Source organism: Meles meles, chromosome 7 (assembly GCF_922984935.1).
Source record: "Meles meles chromosome 7, mMelMel3.1 paternal haplotype, whole genome shotgun sequence".
Taxonomy (NCBI): Eukaryota; Metazoa; Chordata; class Mammalia; order Carnivora; family Mustelidae; genus Meles; species Meles meles.
The window spans coordinates 756,891-776,857 of NC_060072.1; the positions used below are offsets into that span (position 1 = coordinate 756,891).

Below are 19,967 nucleotides of genomic sequence, written 5' to 3' on the forward strand. Positions count from 1 at the left end.
CCGAGCAAGGCCGGAGGTCAGCAGCACCCCGCTCGTGCAGGTGGTCAGACCTGCGTGAATGTCCCCTCTGCGACCCCTCACACCTGTGGCCTTGCAGGGGTTCCTGTGACCAGCTGAGGACGGGGGCGAGCTCTGTCACAGGTCAGGGCTGGCCGGCACAGTGCGTAGGCACAGGTGGGCAAGGACAGTGGCGGCGGGTGGCCCTCTCAGGTAGTACGGGTCTGGGCAGTGGTCCCAGCTGGCTGGCCGGGGGGTGGGGGGTGGGAGGAGGGAAATGGCCGTTTCAGGGACAAGGAGTCTGGGGAGAGGCACATCGTCACCCACATCGACGTACCCACCGTGTGACAGGCAGACAGAAGCGCTCAGCAGCGTGACCGCGCCGGCCGGCCATCGGCCCCAGGGGCGCAGACAGAACGGCCAAGACAGCAGAGATACGGCTGCTCGCGCCGCGGTCCCACGGGTGAGCCCAGGACAGCCCAGCCCCGGGCAGCAACTCTCACGGGGACGGCCCGCGGCTCACAGCGCGTGCTGCCCAGGGGACGGGGGCTGGGGCCCGAGGTCAGCATCCCCCCACTGTTGCTGGCAGGGGCGCAGGGTCGTTCTCTGTGGGGGTGTCCTGTGCGCTGGGGGGAGGGAGGCTGAACAGAGCCAGAGGGGCCTGCCCCTCCCCCAGCTGTGACAAGTGTCCTGGGCCACCCCTGGAGAACCACTGGCTTCTAGCACGTTTGCGCCTGCGGCATGGGACCTCGTGTAATCACAGCACAGAAGAGTGACCACTGTCCCGCAAGGTCGGGGTGGGGTGGGCCGTGACCATGGGGCTCCCCGGCACCACACTTCTGAAGCTTCTGGCCTGGCAGGGCGTGTATGGAAGTCCATCCTGCGGGAGGGAAGCCGCCAGGACCTGCACGCGGTGCTGTGTCCCCAGAGGACCCTGGGGTCCAGGAGCTGAGAGCCCTGGAAACGTGAGCCTCCTGGCTCCGCGGAGTCCCCGCCGTCTGGTCCTCCAGGCCCTGGGCGCCAGGGTCGGTGGGGAGCAGAAGCCCAGCCAGAAGGACCCAGGGAGAGGCAGGCTTCCCAACTTGGGGACTGGAGAGGGCGGCATCTGCACCCCGGGTCCTGGGGTCCTGAGGGGCGAGGCCGCGTCTCCGCGGTAACGGGGGGGTGATGCTGACACGGTGGCCCCTGAGCCCCTCCCTGGGCAGCATCCAGGCTGGGAAGAGGGAGCAGACAGTTTCCCACTGCGACCAGGTCACTCCAAGGTCGTGAGGTCTGGGCTCCCTGTGGGGCCGCTGAGGCTGCGTCCCGCCTGCTTCCTCGGTGACCCCTTCCTGCGCAGTTTTGATCCCGGGAGCAGGACAGTCCTGTCAGTGCTGGGGGCTGGGGGTCCCCGCCACGGCCTGTCCTGCCCCAGGGGCCCTGCCCTCCTGGGCAGTCACCGCGGCGCCCACTGCCCCTCCGCGGGCCCCGGCAGCGCCGCCACCGGGGCTGGTCCTGCAGCGCCACCTGCCGGCCGCGCCGCCTCCTCCGGGCCCCGCCGCAGCCCCTGCATCTGGGGGCGGGACCGCAGGGCGTCTCGGCTGGCCCTCCACCAGGCCCGACACGGGGCGCAGGGCAGGGGTCGCCGCCAGAGGTGGAGGATTCCAGAGGGTCACCTCCAAGCCCCGCAGAGCCCGAGGCCCGGTAGGGGCTCCGACATGTAAGTGCTCGGCCCCTGGTCCTGCGGCCCGGCGCCCACCACCATGGTTCCCGGGACCCTGTCTGCACCCGGAGCCCCACGCCAGGCCTGGTAAAGTGATGCTGGGGCCAGGTCCACCGTTCCTGCCCACATCGTGTCCCAGGACACGCCCGACACACCACAGGCCAGCTGGGACCCTCTGCCTCCTCCGTATGTCCCTTGGCTGGGAATGTGCTCTTTACAGGTGAGGATGCGGAGCCTGGGCCGCTGCACCATGGGCTCCAGACCTGGGCGCCTTGGGGAAGGGCCAGGGTTGCTCTGAGAGGTGACAGGTGAGAGGGACCCCGTGGAGGAACGGAGCAAGAGGAGACGGCCCCTGATGCCCCCGGCAGGACAGCAGGACGGAGGCCCTGAGGTGCGACCACACTTGGTCCATTCCAAGAGCCAGGTCATCCTGAGCCGTCCACTGCCCTGCTGGGGGGCCCTGAGTGGGGCTTCATGGGGCACCCTTGGCCCGTGGCCACAGCTGCTGTAAGCACAGAGATGCCTGCCCTGGCCTCGTCCCTCCCTGGACCCGTTGGTGCCCCGGTGGTCTGGGCGGGTACTTGGCACAGCAAAAGGGCAGGGTACAGACCCAAGGGGACCCCAAAGACCTCCGCAGGCCAACGTGAGGACCACAGGAGAGCCAGCTGTGGGCTTCCCCTCATGTCCAAACAGCAGGGCCTGACCCCTCCCCACCGCCAGGTGGTAGGGCCCCCAGACCCCTCCCAATGTCACCTGTGGTGGGAGGGGTGTGTTGGTGCCCACAGAGCCCTGTTGGGGGGGTGCCACCCAGGTGACCCCACCATGCAGACTCAGGACCTTCTGGGTTCTAACTGGAAAGCAGGGGATCAGTTCCATGCCCCAGCCACGTAGCCTGTGGCTTTAGCTATTCAGGCCTGGGTCCCACGTGCCAGACCAACAGGGCAGGGACCACTGGCTCTACTGAGCCTCTCCTGAGCTCGAGCTGGGCCCTTCCCCGCCATCTGCCGCAGCCTGGGTCCCCGGGTGTGACTTCTCCTTGGGGCCATGGGTAATGCACCCCCCAGGGGCCTCCCTTCTGGGTCTCTCTCCTTGCCCTGCCCCCCAGCACCTCCGCCCGAGGGGCTCTGTCCCACCGACCTGTTAAGCCTCTGCCCGCCCCACTCTCAAGCATGCCCTCCCTCCCTCCGAGAACCCCCCAGCCCACGGGGTTCCCTGGAAGCCCCCCCAGCTGCAGTGGTAGCCTCTCCCACCACAAGGCTCCCGGCGTCCCATGGCCTAGACCCTCACACCCCACGTCCAAAGCAGACCGTGCGCGTGGACTCCCTGACAGGTCTGGCCTGGACAAGAGCAGCCCCCCAACTGGGCTGTGGCAGCCCTCGTCTGTCCCACGTGACTCGGTTTCCTCTAGGAGTTCTGGGGCGCCTGGCCTTGTTCCCCCTACAGAGACGGAGGCGGAGAGAGGGAGGCCCACTGAGGCACATGGGGGTCCAGGGAGAACCGGACTCAGGACAGGGCCGGAGCGGGCTCCACCTGCCAGCATGTGGTCACCCCTGCCCAGCAAGGACCCACGTGGAGTCCAGCCTGCGGGAGCCCCTTTGGACAGATGCAGCAAGGGGGCGCGTGGACACGGCGGCCCTCGGTGCCAGGACGGCGGGGGACAGGCGGCTGTCGACGGAGTGACAGCTGCGTGGACGGGTGCGGAGGTGCAGGCGCTCACTGGGGCTGACCGAGCCCTGGGGGTTTGGACACTCCGATGGCTGAGGACGCCCTGGGGGAGGGGCCGGGGCTCCCTATGACACCAGAGCCTCCGTCTGACGCTGAGAAACTGCCCCCCCCCCCCCCCCGGCTCTCCTCTCCGCTGGTGCCTGCGAGGGCGGGACAGCCGTGTCCAGCCCTGGGGGTCCTTCCACGACAGCCGCTCTGGGGGGGGGCGCCCAATGAGGCGCGGCCTCAGGATGCCGGGCAGCCGCGGGGGCCACACCTGCCCTGGAGCCTTCCTGCTTTTTTTTTTTTAAAGATTTTATTTATTTATTTGACAGAGAGGGATCACAAGCAGGCAGAGAGGCAGACAGAGAGAGAGAGGGAAGCAGGCTCCCTGCCAAGCAGAGAGCCCGATGCGGGGCTCGATCCCAGGACCCTGAGATCATGACCCGAGCCGAAGGCAGCGGCCCAAACCACTGAGCCACCCAGGCGCCCGCCTTCCTGCTTTTTCAGTGAGACAGACTCGCGCGTGCCCTGGGCCTGATGACCTCCAGTGGTCAATTTTATTAGAAACAACGGTATCAAAATATACAACTCTGGGTTAGGGCCGCCAGGAGCTGCAGCTTTCTGAAGGGCCGAGCGGGCTGAGCCGCTTCCCAGGCAGCAGCTTCCCTCCGTGTCCCCTGGAGAAGCGGGGACCTGTGAGGACCGCGCATCCGGGACGCCAGTCTCAATAACTTAAAGGGCGGGTCCGGCCTCCGGCTCTGGACGTGCATCACAAGTCTTCCCGCGAGGGCTGCCGTGTGGGGTCTCCTTCCGCGACTTCTGCCGGGAAACGGACATAGCTGTTGGGGGACCCCTGCACGACAGCTTTCCACGGGGCCAGAGCAGTGGCCTCACAGCAGGACGCCTCTCGGGTGTGGGAGATGAAGACAGGGACCGGCGAGGCGCCCCCAACCCCGTCTGCCAGGGCTCACAGGACCGTGGCCCCTGCTGCAAGGCGCCGGCGGGGAGGGTCCCCGGGCCATGCTGGGGCAGAGGCGGCGTGGGGCCCTGCTCCCCGCTGACATCGGTGGGTCCAGAGCTGGCTCCGAGGTACCTGGCTGTGCGCTCGCCCGCGCTGCCTGGCTCGGGGTCAGGGAGCTTCTGGGGTCTGTGTCTGGTCTTACTCGTTCAGGAAAACTCTGTCAGCCTCATTTTGACACTGGCCCTTCCGCTCCCCATTCTTCCACGACTTCTATGGGACTGTAGTGGGCAGAGCCGTGTCCCCCGGAACCTGGGGCCATCCTCACCCCTGGAAGCTGTGAACTGGGGGTGCTTTACAGATGGTCAAGGTGAGAGGAGGTCACTGGTGTGCGTCCATGTAGGAAGAGGGGGATTTGGACACGGACACACAAGCCATGAGAAGGCCACGTGGACAGAGGCCTCCAGCAGAGACAGGAGGGACGCAGCCTGACGGCCGCTGGAAGTGCACAGACAGGACGGTCCCGCCCTCTGGGCTCAGAGCGGCTGCTGGCCTCTGGCTCTCAGACGCCCACGCAGAGCCCGCCTGCCGACTCCGGGGTCACGGACCCTCCTTCCCGGCCCCACCTCCCACAGGGCGGTCACGGCCAGGGCTCCCCACAGGCACGATTCCCCTCCCGTCTGCCCGGAACCCCAGCCATCACCCCCTCGGGCCGCGCGTGCCGGGAGTGTCCACACGCCCACAGCACGGCGCCCACCACTCACCGCTGCCCGGGGCCTGCGTCTGCACACACGCGTCTTCCGTGTCTTCGAAGCCCTCGGGACACACGCACACGAAGCTCCCGGGCGTGTTGTAGCAGTTCTCGTTCCGGCGCACGCACGCCTTCTCGGGCCCCGCGCACTCATCTACGTCTGCGAGAGACGCGCCCCGCACACACACCACCATCACTGGGCGCCGCGCTCGGGACTCGCTGCCGCCCCGCAAGCACGGCGGTCGGGAAGGGACCCGGAGAGCAGAGCACCAGGCTCCGCGGACGAGAGGAGTGAAGGGGCGGGGCTGGTGGTCGTGAAGGGGGAAGCCCAGCGCCAGCTCACGCTGCGGGGGCAGCCGTGGACAAGGCAGCCAGCCCTTTCCCAGGCGGGTTCCAGCCGGGCCCCGGCCGTGGAGGCCTGACGTGCAGCCACGGGGGCTGTGGGGGTGGGACGTGGGAGGTGGGGGGAGGCCCGCCCATGGGCTGCAGCAGAGCCCCGGCCGGGGGGAGCACCCGCACCACGCGCACCCGGGGGCGGTGGGACAGACGGCCGGTCCCCCACCCGCTGCCTCTGCACCACATGCTGGGGTAACGGAGTCCCACCCCCACCGGCTCCTCACAGCCCGGCCCCCCCGCCATGGTCCATCTTGGTCCGGCACCGATGCTAGGGGCTGACCTGCACACTCGCCGCTTTCTTTGGTGTAGCCGGGGACGCACTCTTTACAGTGTCCCGGACCCTTCCCCGTGCAGCCCACACAGGTGGAGTCACATTCTAGAAAAAAGAAAAAAGCAGAAAGGCGTGGACGTCAGCCCGCCTCCTGTGAGCAAACTGGGACCGGAAGTCGCGCCACGCAGCATCTGGGTGTCCCCTCGACGCGTGGGGGCCCCAGGGGCGTGTCCTCGACACCGCAGCCCCGTCTCCCAGCACAGCAACGATGTGCCCCCCAGATGTGACTGCCCACTGTGATCATCTTCTCGGAGCAAAACAAGGTCACCTCCAGCTCGGGACGCTGCCCCGCCGGCCTGCCGGCAGCTCAGTACAAATAGCACAGGGGAGACGCAGGATGCTCCCCAGTGAGGCCTCACCGTTGGAGCTGCTGTGTGGGGCCAGCAGACACCGGGGGGTCACAGACACGGGGGGGCGGAGTGGGACCGGCAGACGCGGGGGCACCGGGGTGGCGGAGTGGGGGGTAGCAGACACGGTGGGGGCCGGCAGACGCGGGGGTGGGGAGCAGAAGGCCTCAGGCGCTGCTGCGGAGAGCACGTCCACGCGACCTCCCGGGGGTACTGGGACCCTACAAGCCACTGTCCGGAGCAGTTTGGAAACAAATCCAAAGAAAACGAGCACGAATGTGAAAACCTCATGGACCGAGGAACTCACGGCTCACAGCTGCGGGAAAACTGCTGTGATTTCAACGCCGGCAGCACAGACTTTGACAACCATGGAACGGGGAGGGCAGGCCCCACACGGACGGTCGTGGGCATTCCCGCCGCAACACCAGGGCACAGCGGAAGCAGCCACGGCCCGTGGAACGGGACAGAGCGTCGTGGAACTATTAACAGAGCTTTGGCTCCACGGAATGGGTGTTTCAAAAGTTATCTTCAACTTCTCTGAATTTGCAGTTTTTCGGCAGCAAGGGTCGACGACGTGGGGGCCACCTTCCGCTTTCCACGGCAGGCAGAACCCGGACCGTTGCCCGCCCGCAGGGGCCCGGGCCCAGGCACCTTGGCACACGAACGAGCCGTTGACGTTCTCGCAGTACTGCTGGTCGCCGCAGGGAGGCGTGTCCGCCGCACACTCGTCCACGTCTGGAACACAGGGGCAGAGCCGTGAGGGTCCCAGGGCCTCCGTGGAAGTCACATGGCTGGTGACCAGACACAACCCACCGCCATGGCCGGCGGGACAGGGAGGGGGCCGCTGTGTGGAGGACGTGTGTCCGTCTTTCTCCCGGAGGCCCCCCCTACCCCGGGGCAGGGGTGACAAGGGACACTTTGTGACCCTGGGCGGGGCCTCCGCGAGGGACCAGCAGCTAACATGAGCACCCCCGCTCCACGAGGACATGCAGAAACTCCAGGTCGGTGTCTGACCACCCGCTTCCCCACTCCAGATGGGACACTAGGGACAGGTCTGCCACCCCTGACCAGACTAAGGGCAGCCCACCTGCCAGCACCTGGGCCTCAGGAAGGGCCCCTTGGCCGCTGCCAGGGCCTCCCCAGGGCCGCTGCAGCGCTGGGTGGAAGCCAGAGCTCACAGGCCGGCTGGGGCTCAGAGCCAAGGGTGCGGCAGGAACACACGCGCCCACCAGGCTGGGCACACGGGGATGGCGGGGACGGGGGCAGCCGAGGCCCAGGGCCTGAACTGTGCCCACCGTGTGTGCGCGTTAGGAAGGCGTGTCTCCTTGCCACAGCGGAGCGGCCGGACCACGCAGACGCTGCGTCTGCTGAGCGCACCTGCATGGCTCCCCAGGCCTAGAGTAGGTCTGTGCCTCAGTTTCCCTGCCTCTACCTGGGGAAGGGAGAGGGAGGGAGAAAAGGAGAGGAAGAGGAGGGAGAGGAGGGAAAGGGGGAGGAGAAGAGAGGAGGACGGAGAGCAGGATGACAGGAAGTGGAGGAGGGACAAGGGAGGAGGGAGGGAGGAGAGGGAGGCAGAGAGGAGGGGGGCCAGGCCGCCCTGGGGGTCCCACCCGGCCTCACCCACGCAGGCGCCGTCCTCCTGCGCCCAGCCCACGGCGCACTGGTCGCAGTCCCTGTTGCTCGGGCCGGTGCACGTCTTACACGACTCGTCACAAGCTGGGAAGCAGAGGGGGCACATCGGTCATAGGCGGGAAGGCCATTTTCAGTAAAAAGCGGGACACAAAGGTCATTTCAGCAAGTAAGAATTTAACTTCACTAGGATGAAAACAAAACCCAAATACAAATAAGAAAAAACCTCAGTAAAGCAAGGCTCGTTGGACGGCCATAAAATCTACACTCGTGACCCACAGCATTCCCGAGCCTGACGAGTGAAACACTCTACGGGCTTTCAGGGCCCCTCACGGTCATGTTCCGGTGGACAGGGACCCCAGGGAAACGGCTTATGACCTGAGAAAGGCAGCGGCCCAAATCCCGGAGCCCACGCCTGCCGGGCGGCCCCCAGCCCCGGGGCGCCCCGCACAGCACCCGCACAGCAACCACATCCCGGGCCAGCTGAGGGCCTGGGCGCCGGGACCAGAGGGGCACGGCCTTCCTGGCGCTCCACTCGCAGGCCGCACAGACCACCCAAGGGGGCCGCGGACCGACGTCGGGAGGCACGGCTGGCGTCCGCCTGGCGCTCAGTGCAGTCGGTCACAAAAGACACGTCCGACCCCGAGGGCCTGTGGGGGGCCGACCAAGGGGGAGCCTGGAGGCCAGGAGGTCCCACCCGGTGGCCTCAGGGGTGCTGGTTCTCATTCGTGCCACCGCTCCGCCGTCTTGTGCAGGGCCTGGGCCTCGGCAGCCCACGCCGTGCAGGCGGGTCGCCCTGTCCAGGTGGCCACAGGGAAAGAGCAGGTCTCTGCTGAGATACCGCGGGTGCCAGGTCACCCAGAAGCAAGGCTCGCGTGGATGGGACGTGACCGCTGGCCCCGCACCATCCACCTGCCCAGTCCTTCTCCAGAGAACGTGGGGCCAGGGACCTGGCTCTCCCCTCCTGGGCTCGTTCAGAGACAGCAAGCGAGACCGTCCAGGGCCTGCTCGCGCTGCCGCAGCCTTCCACGGGGTCCCCAGGGGCCTCCTCCCTCTGGGGGTGCAGGCGGGAGCCAACGGGTGCCCACCCGTGCCCGTGGCTCCAGGAGACGGCCGCTGCGGTGTGCCCCGAGGCCCGCGGGCTGGAGGCCGGCGCGGCACCCGTACCTGTGCAGACGCTGTGCGTCTCGTTCCTCAGGGAGCTGAAGTAGCCGTCCACACAGTCGGAGCACGTGGCGCCCTGGTAGCCGAGGTGGCAGAGGCACGACCCGTCCCCTTGCCTGCTGCCGTCCCCACTGCAGCGCCCGTTCCCGCCGCAGGGCCTGTGGGAGCCGCCCTGGCACGCTGGGGGTGACATGAGCCCACCAGTCCGAGCGTGCCCCGGCAGGACGTGGCGCCTCGCTCGCCTGACCTCACGACCACGCCTGTTCCATCCCCCGTACTCTGTCCTCACGCCCTCTGGCCAGCGCCCCCTGCGACCACACGAGCCAGCGCAGCCAGGGCTGGGGGAGCGGACATGCTGGGGTCTGCAGGCGCTTGGGAGCCTCCCCTGGAACACGGGGACAACGGGGACAATGGGGACGTGGACGCGCAGAGAGTGTCCGTGAGGACAGCCCACTGCAGCACATGCCGGCCGACAGCAGGAGGGGGCCACGGCCCATGACAGGGTCAGACTCGAGACACGTCTGCTCTGTCCTGCTGGGCACCCGGAGTGACGAGCGATGCCGGACAGCGGCCCGTGACTTTGGTTCAAAGCGTGTCTCTTCGTGGAGGAGCCTGGCTCCCCAGGAGGAGCTGACACGGCGCATCCCACCCGACAGACGCCCGAGCCACCCCCCGGGGCTCCCACAGCCGGGTCTTGGCTGCTCCGTGGGCAGAACCAGACGGGGGACACGAAACCAGAGCTGCCTCCATGCCCTTGGAGGGCCCTGCACAGGCAGGTGAACACCGACCCACAGCGACCCCGCCGAAGGCCCGCAGGCCCCGGAGTGAGGCGCCCGCTCGGCATCAGGCACTCAGGGCTGTCTGGCCGCAAGGAGGAGGTCCCCACGGCGTGAAGGGGGCAGTGACTGGCCCCCTAGGGCTTGGTAGGAGCTCACGGCCCCAGGTCCCAGCCACGGCTCTGCCCCCCTGGGAATCACGACACGGACACTGGGAACAACGCGGGACACTCGCGATTCCCGACAACAACCTACCGAGGCAGTCTGGCCCGTACGTTCCTGGCGAACAGCAAACCTTCAGCGTTTTCACACAAAACCACTCGAATAAGTCAGGAAAGTCCTTCTTCCTGAGGAATTAAAAACGCGTTCATTTGTTCAAAACAAAACACGACTCACGACATTCGCTCCTGAGCGTCGCGGCGTTAGGGACACAGCGGTCTGGGGTGACCAGACTTCTCCGCCACCACGTCGCTGCCCGCACCACGTTACGGTAAGAAGGGATGGCGACCCCCGGGCAAGAAGGCAGACAAGTGTGTGCCGGCACTTGTGAGTCCGAAATTACAAATTTATAAACTAAAAAGTAAAGTCACGAAAGCTGCAGCGAACACACGGGGGAAGCAGCGAGGCCAGGCTGTGGCCTGGGATGAGGCGGGGGGACAGGGGTGTGTGTCTGGGGGTACGGAGTGCGGGGCTGGGTGGGGATGTGGGGATGGAGGGGACAACAGGGTGGGAGGTGCGGGGGGACAGGGGTGTGGGGGAGAGGGCGGGGGCCGGGGGCACTCACAGCCGCAGCCACCAGGCCTCCAGGCGTTCCTCGTGCTCCTCCAGCAGACGGTGGCACTCGAAATCGCTGCTGCCGCACAGGCCCTCGGTGATCTCCAGCAGGCGGACCTCACTGCAACAAGCCCGCAGCACCGCAAGGTGACGAGGGCAGCCCAGGCGATCAGCGGCTGACCCACGGGGACGTCCCAAGGCCCCGCTTGGTGCCAGGCAGGAATGACGGTGGCACGTGGGTGGGGAGCACGTCCGCTGGGGACAAGCGCAGTCGGTAGCACGGGGAGAACTCAACTCAGAGGGCAGCGGTCGGCGTGGCAGGAGAGAACCTGACGCGGGGTGCAAGGGGGGACAGGACGGACCGGACCGGCAGGGGAAGCCGGCGACACTTTACGTGGGGGACTCCGCTCCCGCGTGCACCACGGAAAGACCACCCTGTCTGCCCTGTGGAAAGTGGATACGGGGACAAGAGTGGGAGCAAAAGGCCAGTTAGGGGCACAGCGCACAGGTGACTACACAGGGACCTCCCGTGTGTCCATCATCGATGTGGGGGACGGCATTCACGGGGACACGTGCAGGGCCACAGCTGGGCTGCCGGAGCAGGCACCCACCTGGACTCATACTTGGACAGCGACTTCTCCTCCCAAGCCGTGTTCCCACCTCCGAAGTTCTTCTTCGCAGTGTCCACCATCCCCTGAGGACAGCGCGGGCGCAGGGCTCAGTGCTGCTGCCCCGACCCACATCTGTCGGGGGAGCAACCCTAGTCCCCCATGGGGTGACCCCATTCATGGCCAAGTGACCCCAGGTCCATCACCAGGGTGACCTGGAGTCCATTCCCGGAGTGACGCCGGTTCATCGCAGGGCAAGCTTGGGTTCGTGACTCCAGTCCATGGTGGAGTGACCCCGGTCCATTGCGACCCCGGTCCCTGGTGGGGTGACCCCGTCCATCGCGGGGCGACCCCGGGTTCCTGACCCCGGTCCCTGGCAGGCTCGCCCGGGTCGGTGAGCCCGGCCCGTCGCGGGGCACCCCCAGCCCCGCCGCCCCCAGGCCGGCCCCCGCGCCCGCGGACCCAGGGGCGAGCGGCCCACCTGGTTGAACTTGTCCACCAGCTCCCGGCAGCGCTTGCAGGGCGTCGCCTTCTTGGCGGCCTCAGCAGGCGGCGGCAGCAGCAGCAGCAGCAGCCCCAGCGCGGCCTGGGCCGGCGAGCGCATGGCGGGCCGAGGCGGGCAGCGTCGTGCAGGACGCGGCCGCGCGGGCAGACCCCAGGTCCAGCGGGAACCGGCCGAGCGCTCGGCCTCCGCGGCCGCCCCCAGCTCCGCGGTGCCGGCCGTTCCCGGGGCTACTTGACGGCGCCGGGCGGCGCCCCGCCCACCGACAGCCCTCGCGCCGCTATTGGCCGCTGCGACGCAGGCCGTCCCCATGTGGCCCAATCCGGGCTCGCCACGAGCAGCGGCCAATAGGAAGGCCCCGGGTCAGCGTCCGCCGGGAGGGGGCGCGGACGGGGGTGTGGAAGTCCGAGCCCGGCGCCCGCGCGCTCCGCCCGCGGCGGCCATCTTTGCTCCGGGCAGAGCTGCGGCCCGCGGCGCGACCAGGCTTCCGGGCGCCATGTTAGGTTTGGGCAGGGGCCTCGCGGCAGTCCCCGGCTTCCGCCCGCCGGCTTCCGGCCGCGAGCCGTCCTAGGCGCCGCGCTTCGGGGGACGACGCGGCGGGCAGGCGAGGTCAGCGCGCGCTCCCGCGGCCGGGGCTGTCGGGGCCGGTGGCGGGCGACGGCGCGACCCGGGCTGTCGGGGAGGGCGGCGGGGGGCGCGGGAGCGGGGCTCGGAGCGGGGAGAGCCGCGGCCTGCGTGGGCCGTGGACGTCGCCGGTCCGGAGCGGCCGCTCGTGTGCCCCGCCCGGGGCTGTGCCCCCGCGGTCCGGCCCTTCGCCCGCGAGCCGCCGGTCCCTCCTCCGCCGAGAGCCGGTCTGTGCGCGTCCGGGCCCCTCCGGCCACCCGCCGGGCTGGGCGCGGGGCGGCCGGTTCCCAGCGCACCTGGGCCCGCGCGGAGCCCGCGGCCGCCGGAGCGTCGGGTGTTTGCGGCCGTGGCGGCCCGGGAAGGGCTGGCGGGTCCCGCGGGGTTCGTGTCCCGTGTCCCGTGTCCCGTGCGGCGGCTCCTGCCCGGAGCGGGAGACCGAGGACGCCTCAAGCCGCTTGCGCTCCAGGAGGAGGGGACACACGGGCGGCCCCTGTGTCCGTCGTGGTGTCGCCTCTTTCCTCCGCCCCACCGCACCGCCAGCCGGAGCCGGACTCCTGCTCCTCGTGCGGAGATGTTCTTCCCTCCTGGATCCCGTTGCCGTCTCTGGGGACCCCGGGTGGGACGGCAGCAGCACCCAGACTCTCCCTTGGCTCCTGGCCTTCTGGCGTCGATCAGATAAGGTCGAGCCCGTGTTGAGAAGCCGGAAGCTTGACGACGAGGGGGCGCCGGGGTGGCTCAGGTCATGATCCCGGGGCCCTGGACGGAGCCCCACATCGGGCTCTCTGCGCGGCGGGACCCTGATTCCCCGTGCGCCCAGCCGCCCCTCTGCCTGCTTGTGATCTGTCGTAAGTAACTAAATAAGATGTTGAGAGCGAAGGGGCCAGAAACTTGAAGAAGAGCGTGCCACCTTCCCTCCTGACAAGTGGAAAACTCTCTCACCCCCCACCCTAACCCTGCAAGAATACACTCCTGTTTTTGCCACCGACGTGTTCATGTTCGGGACCAGTCTGGGGCCACACGCAGGTGCCACGTGGCTCCCAGGGTGAGGGCAAGTACAGCCTGGCAGGCCGCCAAAGCTCCCGTCCAGTCTGGCTCCGCTGGCTGCCCTGAACTCTGGGTCCCGCCTCCTGCCCTCCTGGGGCTGCCCCTGCACAGTCCTCCAGACCCATCCCTCCCACCCCACAGCCTCCTGTCCCTGGTCTCTCTGCCCCGGCCACGGGGTCCTGCTCTCCCGCCAGGTTTGAGCCTCTCAAGGGCGGGGGGCCGGGCCCTCCCGAGGCTGGGCCAGCCCTGGGCCCGGCTGCACGGAGGACCCGCTCAGTTCTGCAAAAACAAGCCTTGCGTCCTGGAAAGATGCTCCCACAGCTCCGCGTGAGGTAGCAGGTTAAGCTGGGAAAGGCACTCAAGTGTGGTTTTTCTTTGAACTTTCTCTTTCGATGTGATTCGATTCACCGAGGTTACAACAGTGGTTTAAAGGCTTCGCACACGCCCTTCACGCAGCCCCCCGAGGTGACGCAGCCCCCTCAGGTGTTGACTCGGGGGACGTTGGAAACCCTAGAATCTGTGTTTCCATCTCCCAGGGCTCCCGGAGCGGCGTGTTGAGGACCGCTGAAGGCGCAGGAGGAGGGCGAGCGCCATGGCTGGGAGGAGGGCGTGGGGTGCCGGCCCGCGGCGCCGGCTGCTGGGGCTGCTGCTGGCTGTGGCCGCCACCCACCTCCTCGCCTGCCCCTACGCCAAAGTGGAGGAGAGCTTCAACCTGCAGGCCATGCACGACCTGCTCTACCACCGGCTGGACGTGGACAAGGTGAGCCCTGCGTGCGAGGGCGTGCAGCCTCCCAGCTGCGGGCTCCCGCTGACCCCCCTTCCCCCGCAGTACGACCATCTTGAGTTCCCCGGGGTGGTCCCCAGGACGTTCCTCGGGCCACTGGCCGTGGCGGTGCTCTCCAGTCCTGTGATCTACGTGCTGTCCCTGCTGGAAGCGTCTAAGTTTTACTCTCAGCTAGTGGGTAAGGGGGTCTCCGGATGACAGAAGGGAGGGCCTTGGTGCGGTCGGGGGATTTTCAGGAGCCCGGCAGAGCTCCCTCCCTCACGAGTGTCCTTCTGTCGGAAGCTTGGCCATCCTCGGCCACTCGCCACGGTGGTCCGGAGCTCGAGGGCAGCTGCAACGGGGGCCCTTCTGGGGCGTCAGCTGGGACAGCTCATGGAGCGCCTCTTGCTCCTGCTCTCGAGACCGTGACATGAGGGTACCAGCCCCAACTCCGCAGGCGGCAGCGGCAGGGGTGCGGCGGGCCCACGACGTCTCTTACAGGACTGCACCCCTGCAAGGGAGTCCTTCACCGCACGGAGCTTTCCCGTCTGCAGCGGCGGCCTCCTTCCCGCCCCCGGAGGTCGCTGTGGACAGGGCTCTGTGCAGATGGTTCTGGGTCTTCCGTGCACCTGTGCGGACAACTGTTCACCCAGACTCAGAACATCCTGTGCCCGCCACCCCACAGCCTCGTCGCTGAGCCGGCCACCACCACGTTCCCGTTCCCGCGCATTTTTGCCGCGTCTGCACGCAGACTTCCTTCAGGTTCCCCCACAAGCACACTCCGTGGCTGGCTGTCCGCAGACCCCTGGAAATCTTGCTGTCACGTGGGGCAGCTAGACAGGCTGTGCTGGCTTTGTGGGGTCCCAGGAGCCCCAGATGGGGTGATGTGACATTTCCAGGGTGCCGAGCCGGTCACAATGACCTACGGGCACACCTACTCTGCCCGGTGGCTGTGTCCCCCAGGGCTCGCCTGCCTTGGGCCACGCGGTCACCGCGGAGCTGTGGGGTTGGGGTGCCAGGGTCCAGGCTGTCCGTTCCCCATGCCCCATCCATTTTCAGTAGCAGGGTCGACACCCCTCTTTCGAGGTGGTTTTACTGTCATCTGGTCATTAACTCGCCGTCACCGGTAACCCGTCGGGTCCCCTTTGCCCGTGCCTGTCACTGCGGCCCACACGCCTTGTCACGCTTGTTCAGTCAGGGCTGTGCTTGGACTCGGCGTCATCTTCGGACTCTGGACTTTACAAAAGGAAGTGAGGCGGCAGTTTGGGGCCACGGTGGCCACCATGTTCTGCTGGGTGACGGCCACACAGTTCCATCTGATGTTCTACTGCACACGGACGCTCCCCAACGTGCTGGCCCTGCCTGTGGGTAGGTAGCTGCCGACCACGCCGCTCACCAGGCGTGCCGGCCAGGGGCAGGGGCGTCCGTGCGGCCGCGTCTGCCTGCTGACAGCTGGATCCCGCTGGGCATCTCGGAAATGCCCTGGAGCAGGCAGGCCTGTGACGAGGAGCGGGGTCTCATGCCGGATGGGGGTGCGGTTTCCAGCAAGAGGCGCGGGTGCATGGAGGAGGCTGCCTGGGAGGGTCCCTGGTGTGTGGACAGTGAGCGCTTGGCCGAGAGGAGATGCCTGCGGGGACAGGGGACAGCCGCACCCTAGGAGCCACGAGGAGACCGAGAGTCGGAGGGACGAGAGGCCATGGATGGCGCGGATCTGGGGGTCTGCCCCGATCTGCGCAGTGGAGCCTGTGGGATGTGGGAGGGTGGCAGGCGGGGCCAGCAGGGCGTGGTGCGTGCCCAGGAGGGAGGCCAGGCGAGGCGGGTGCTGGACGTGTGCCGGGTCCTGGAGAAGCTTGGAGGCCGGTTGCGGGGACGCTGGCATCTGGGGTCTGGGTGCCGTCGGGCCTGTGGAAGTGGCCCCAGACTGCGTGATGGCGCAGGGCCGTGGCTGGAGCCCGCAGCCCTGTGTCAGCACATCTGGGTCTGAGCGGCACTGCCGTCTTCCGGAGGGTTCCATGGGGTTTCGCAGTGAGGAAGTCGACTGGCCTGCCCTGGCCCCCGTGTCTTGCAGTCCTGCTGGCGCTCACGGCCTGGCTGCAGCTGAAGTGGGCCCGCTTCATCCGGCTCTCGGCCTTCGCCGTCCTCGTCTTCAGGGCCGAGCTGAGCCTGCTGCTGGGCCTCGCGCTGCTGCTGCTGCTCGGCACCCGGAGGCTCTCCGTGGCGAAGGCCCTGCGCTGTGCCGTGCCGGCCGGGGTCCTCTGCTTGGGTGAGTGGGACTCGCCAGAGCCCCCCGACGGGGCACATTGCTCCGCTTGTAGGAGGGTGAAGAGGGACTCGGGAGAGCGGCTTTTTACTAAGTGAAATCGCCTTAACTCTGAGCGGCGTCGCGGAGTCTGAACGCGGCTCCCTGCGGTTCCGCCCCAGCTGCCCCCAGGAGGCCCTCACCCCTGCGTGGGGTTCTGTCCCCAGGCTTTCCCTGGTGTCTGGGCCGGGAGGGGTGGCTGGGCCCTGCGCCTGGCTGGCTGGGGCACAGCGGTCCCAAGCTGCGAGCTGCTCCCCGGGAGGCCTGGCGCGTGGCGTCCAGGCCGGTGTGGCTGCCTCGCGGGATGCTGACCTGTGACTGGGGAACCCGGGCTGCTCGGGCAGCCGGTGCGCTCCTACGGGCTCCTCTGTCTCAGCAGCACTGACGGTCGCCGTGGACTCCTATTTTTGGCGCTATCTCGTGTGGCCCGAGGGGAAGGTGCTCTGGTACAACACGGTCCTGAACAAAAGTTCCAACTGGGGAGTATCCTTCTGGGGCGTCCGCAGGTCAGGCACACAGGCAAGGCGGCGGGAGCTGCTTTCTCCCCGTGGAAGCACCGCCTCGCGTTTGGACGCGGAGTTTCTGCCTTAGCGTTCGGGGTGGTCTTTAACAGGACCTCGTCAGGGCCGGTCGTGGAACAGTCCAGCGTCCGCATGAGCTCAGAGGGAAGCGTGACGAGTCCCCAGCGCACCTGCCTCAGGACGGGCCATCCTGTGGGCGACGGGCAGTCCGGGGGGCAGTGCAGTGGAGGCGGGGGGGGCCCAGGAGCTGCAGGCAGGAGCCCCTGTGGGCCGTGCCGCCACACTCCGCGCAGACCGGGGACTGGCTGGCGTGTGGCCTCCTTAACCCTCCTGCCCGAGACCTCCCCGCTGCTGTGGTATTTCTACTCGGCCCTGCCCCGTGGCCTGGGCTGCAGCCTGCTCTTCGTGCCCCTGGGCGCCGTGGACAGGCGGGCGCTGGCGCTGCTGCTGCCCTCGCTGGGCTTCGTGGCGCTGTACTCGCTGCTCCCGCACAAGGAGCTGCGGTTCGTCATCTACACCTTCCCGCTGCTCAACGTGGTGGCCGCCAGGGGCTGTGCCTGCCTGTGAGTCCTCCTCCCCCCAGCCACATGCTCGCTGGTGCGCGGGGACGGTGTGCAGCGGGATGGATGTGTCCCAGCGGGGCGGGCAGTGGGGTCGGGACGGGCTGGCCTCTGGTCCGTCTGAGGTCCGTCGGGCCTGCGTCCACTCGGCGGTGCGAACCGTCCAGGGCTCGGTCGCCCGGGGAGGACACTCACGGTGTGTCCGCGGGGCAGCCGGGCAGGCTGCGGGCAGGTGGGTGGTCCCCGCGTGGAGTGTGCGCGTCCGGGCAGGGGACAGGCCAGAAGAAAGGGGAAAGGCAGGGGAGTGCTCTCGGCCCCAGGGCTGGGGCTAGGAGACGGAGGCGTGGGATTACTGAGGGAGGGGGCCGGCCCAGCACAGAACCAGTGGGCCCTGGAGAGGGTGCCCAGGCCATGGGCAGGGTGTCCCACGGGGCTGCTGTTCTCCGGAGCGGGGCTGCGAGGCTGCGGCGGGACGGTCTCTGCCGTCGCAGCATCTCTGTGAAACGTGCTTTCTCCTTCTAGGCTGAACGGTTACAGGAAGTCTTGGCTGTATAAGGCGGGGTCCGTCCTCGTGATAGGACACCTCTTGGTGAACGCCACATACTCGGCCGTAGCCCTGTACGTGTCCCACTTCAACTACCCCGGGGGCGTGGCCATGTGGAAACTGCATGAGTTGGTGTCTCCCAGGACAGGTGGGCGCTCGGGGCCGTGCTGGGGTTTCCGCGGGACGGGGGGCGCTCGGGGCCATGCTGGGGTTTCCGCGGGACGGGGGGCGCTCGGGGCCGTGCTGGGGTTTCCAGGGGACAGGTGGGCGCTTGGGGCCGTGCTGGGGTTTCCACGGGACGGGGGGGGCGCTCGGGGCCGTGCTGGGGTTTCCGCGGGACGGGGGGACGCCCGGGGCCGTGCTGGGGTTTCCACGGGACGGGGGGGCACTCGGGGCTGTGCTGGGGGCCAGCTGCAGCTCCGACCAGGGGCACGCGGCTCTCAGGTCTCACTGAGCACACGCGGTTTTCCGCAGACGTCGTTCTGCACATCGACGTGGCTGCCGCGCAGACAGGCGTGTCCCGGTTTCTGGAGGTCAACAGCGGCTGGAGGTATGTTCCCGCCGTGATACGACTGCAGACCAGACGCTCCTCCCAGAGGCGGTGCGTGGGCTCCCTGGGGGGCACCTGGGTGCTGGGAGCCGGCCTGGGGCCTCAGGTGTGCAGCCGCGCTCTCATCTTGCAGGTACGACAAGAGGGAGGACGTGCGGCCTGGGTCGGGGCACATGCTGACCTACACGCACCTCCTCATGGAGGCCGCCCCTGCGCACCTGGCCCTCTACAGGGACACGCACCGGGTCCTGGCCGGCATCGCAGGCACCACCGGCGTGAGTCTGAACCTGACCACGCTGCCCCCCCTGGCCGTGAACCTGCAGACAAAGCTGCTGCTTCTGGAGAGGCTCCGTGGGCCTTCCTGAGTAGGGGCCGGTGTCCTTCTGAGGACATCGGAGCTCCGTCGGCGTCCCTGCAGAGGAGACCATATAAGAAGGAACAGAACCATGGACATGCCCTGGACGGAGGCCTGAGGGAAGAGGCCCAGCTCCTCCACGGCTGCCCAAGACCACGCGCGGTCACAGCAGCAGGGACGGCAGGCCTCGCCCTGCACTTTGGCTGTTGCCCCTGGGCCTCTTGGAGCACCCGAGAAAGCTCCCCTTGGAGGGGTGTCCCGTGGGTCTTTGTGAAGATGGACCGTGGGAACCGCGGTGCCTGCTGCCCCCGCCCCTGCCTGAGCTGCAGGACGCGGCCTTTGCGGGCACAGGCGTTACATTCCCGTCCCCCACAAAACTGGGGAATTCGAGGAGGAACAAGAATAAAAATTTAAGTGTTTCTTTATTAGACATCTCATGAGAAGTCACATCTCCAGAGACCCCTCATGCAGGTTGTCTGAAGTGATAGTTTTGACGTCTTTACACTTCGCTGAGGAAGAGGTACTTACGACGTACCCGGAGCGCATCCACCACACGGGCGCTGAGCACAGCGTGCAGAAATGAGTGTTCCCGCACGTACGTGCTTGGCCACGTGCACTCTGCACACACACCACGTGCGCTACCACGTGCTCTCGTGCCACACGTAGGCGCCAGGCACCCCACTGCTCGTGGGCATAAAGAACGGCTGCATTTTCTGAGCCGTTTGAGGGTGTTGCCTGTGGCGTGGCCTTGACCAAGAGTGCCCCGGCGTGTCCCAGGGAGGCAATGGCATTTCCTACCCGTGGCTGCTGTGTTGTCCACGGCAGCTGGCGAGCAGTGTGTGCGCCCACACATCCACGGGGAGGACCTCCTTCAACCTCTCCTGCCTCGGCGCCCACTGACGCTCGCACGGCGGCGGCCTGGGCAGCGCTCCCGCCTTCCAGCTGGCGCCAACACTGCGGGCCAGCCCCGCCTTCCCCTTGTGTGTCCTCAGTGTTCATTATTGATGTGTTGTTGGCATTTGTCACTCACGTCTAACGCATCGGCATTCACGTATTGGTCATCGG

At 67.7% G+C, this 19,967-nt stretch overlaps 2 protein-coding genes across 8 annotated transcripts; one reads left to right on the forward strand and one right to left on the reverse strand.

Moving 5' to 3' along the window:
* Positions 1-3,932: 3,932 nt before the first annotated feature.
* On the reverse strand, positions 3,933-11,895 carry CRELD2 (cysteine rich with EGF like domains 2). The gene is made up of 10 exons (XM_046010636.1): positions 11,622-11,895; positions 11,144-11,226; positions 10,543-10,653; positions 10,014-10,105; positions 8,986-9,162; positions 7,810-7,905; positions 6,841-6,924; positions 5,792-5,887; positions 5,129-5,275; positions 3,933-4,225 (listed from the first exon to the last, which is right to left on the reverse strand). Exons 1-10 carry the CDS (start codon positions 11,742-11,744, stop codon positions 4,176-4,178), a joined length of 1,059 nt encoding a protein of 352 aa, XP_045866592.1. The 5' UTR covers positions 11,745-11,895; the 3' UTR covers positions 3,933-4,175.
* A 239-nt stretch (positions 11,896-12,134) lies between these two features.
* ALG12 (ALG12 alpha-1,6-mannosyltransferase) lies at positions 12,135-19,327 on the forward strand. Of its 7 annotated transcripts, none has more exons than XM_046010630.1 (10): positions 12,135-12,251; positions 13,847-14,070; positions 14,140-14,272; positions 15,268-15,441; positions 16,142-16,336; positions 16,749-16,855; positions 17,233-17,456; positions 17,976-18,145; positions 18,472-18,598; positions 18,681-19,327. In XM_046010630.1, exons 2-10 carry the CDS (start codon positions 13,903-13,905, stop codon positions 18,910-18,912), a joined length of 1,530 nt encoding a protein of 509 aa, XP_045866586.1. In that variant the 5' UTR covers positions 12,135-12,251; positions 13,847-13,902; the 3' UTR covers positions 18,913-19,327. The 7 variants fall into 7 exon arrangements, with proteins under 7 accessions (XP_045866586.1, XP_045866588.1, XP_045866585.1 ...); XM_046010632.1 differs by lacking the exon at positions 12,135-12,251 and adding an exon at positions 13,216-13,308; XM_046010629.1 differs by lacking the exon at positions 12,135-12,251 and adding an exon at positions 13,505-13,642.
* Positions 19,328-19,967: the final 640 nt, after the last annotated feature.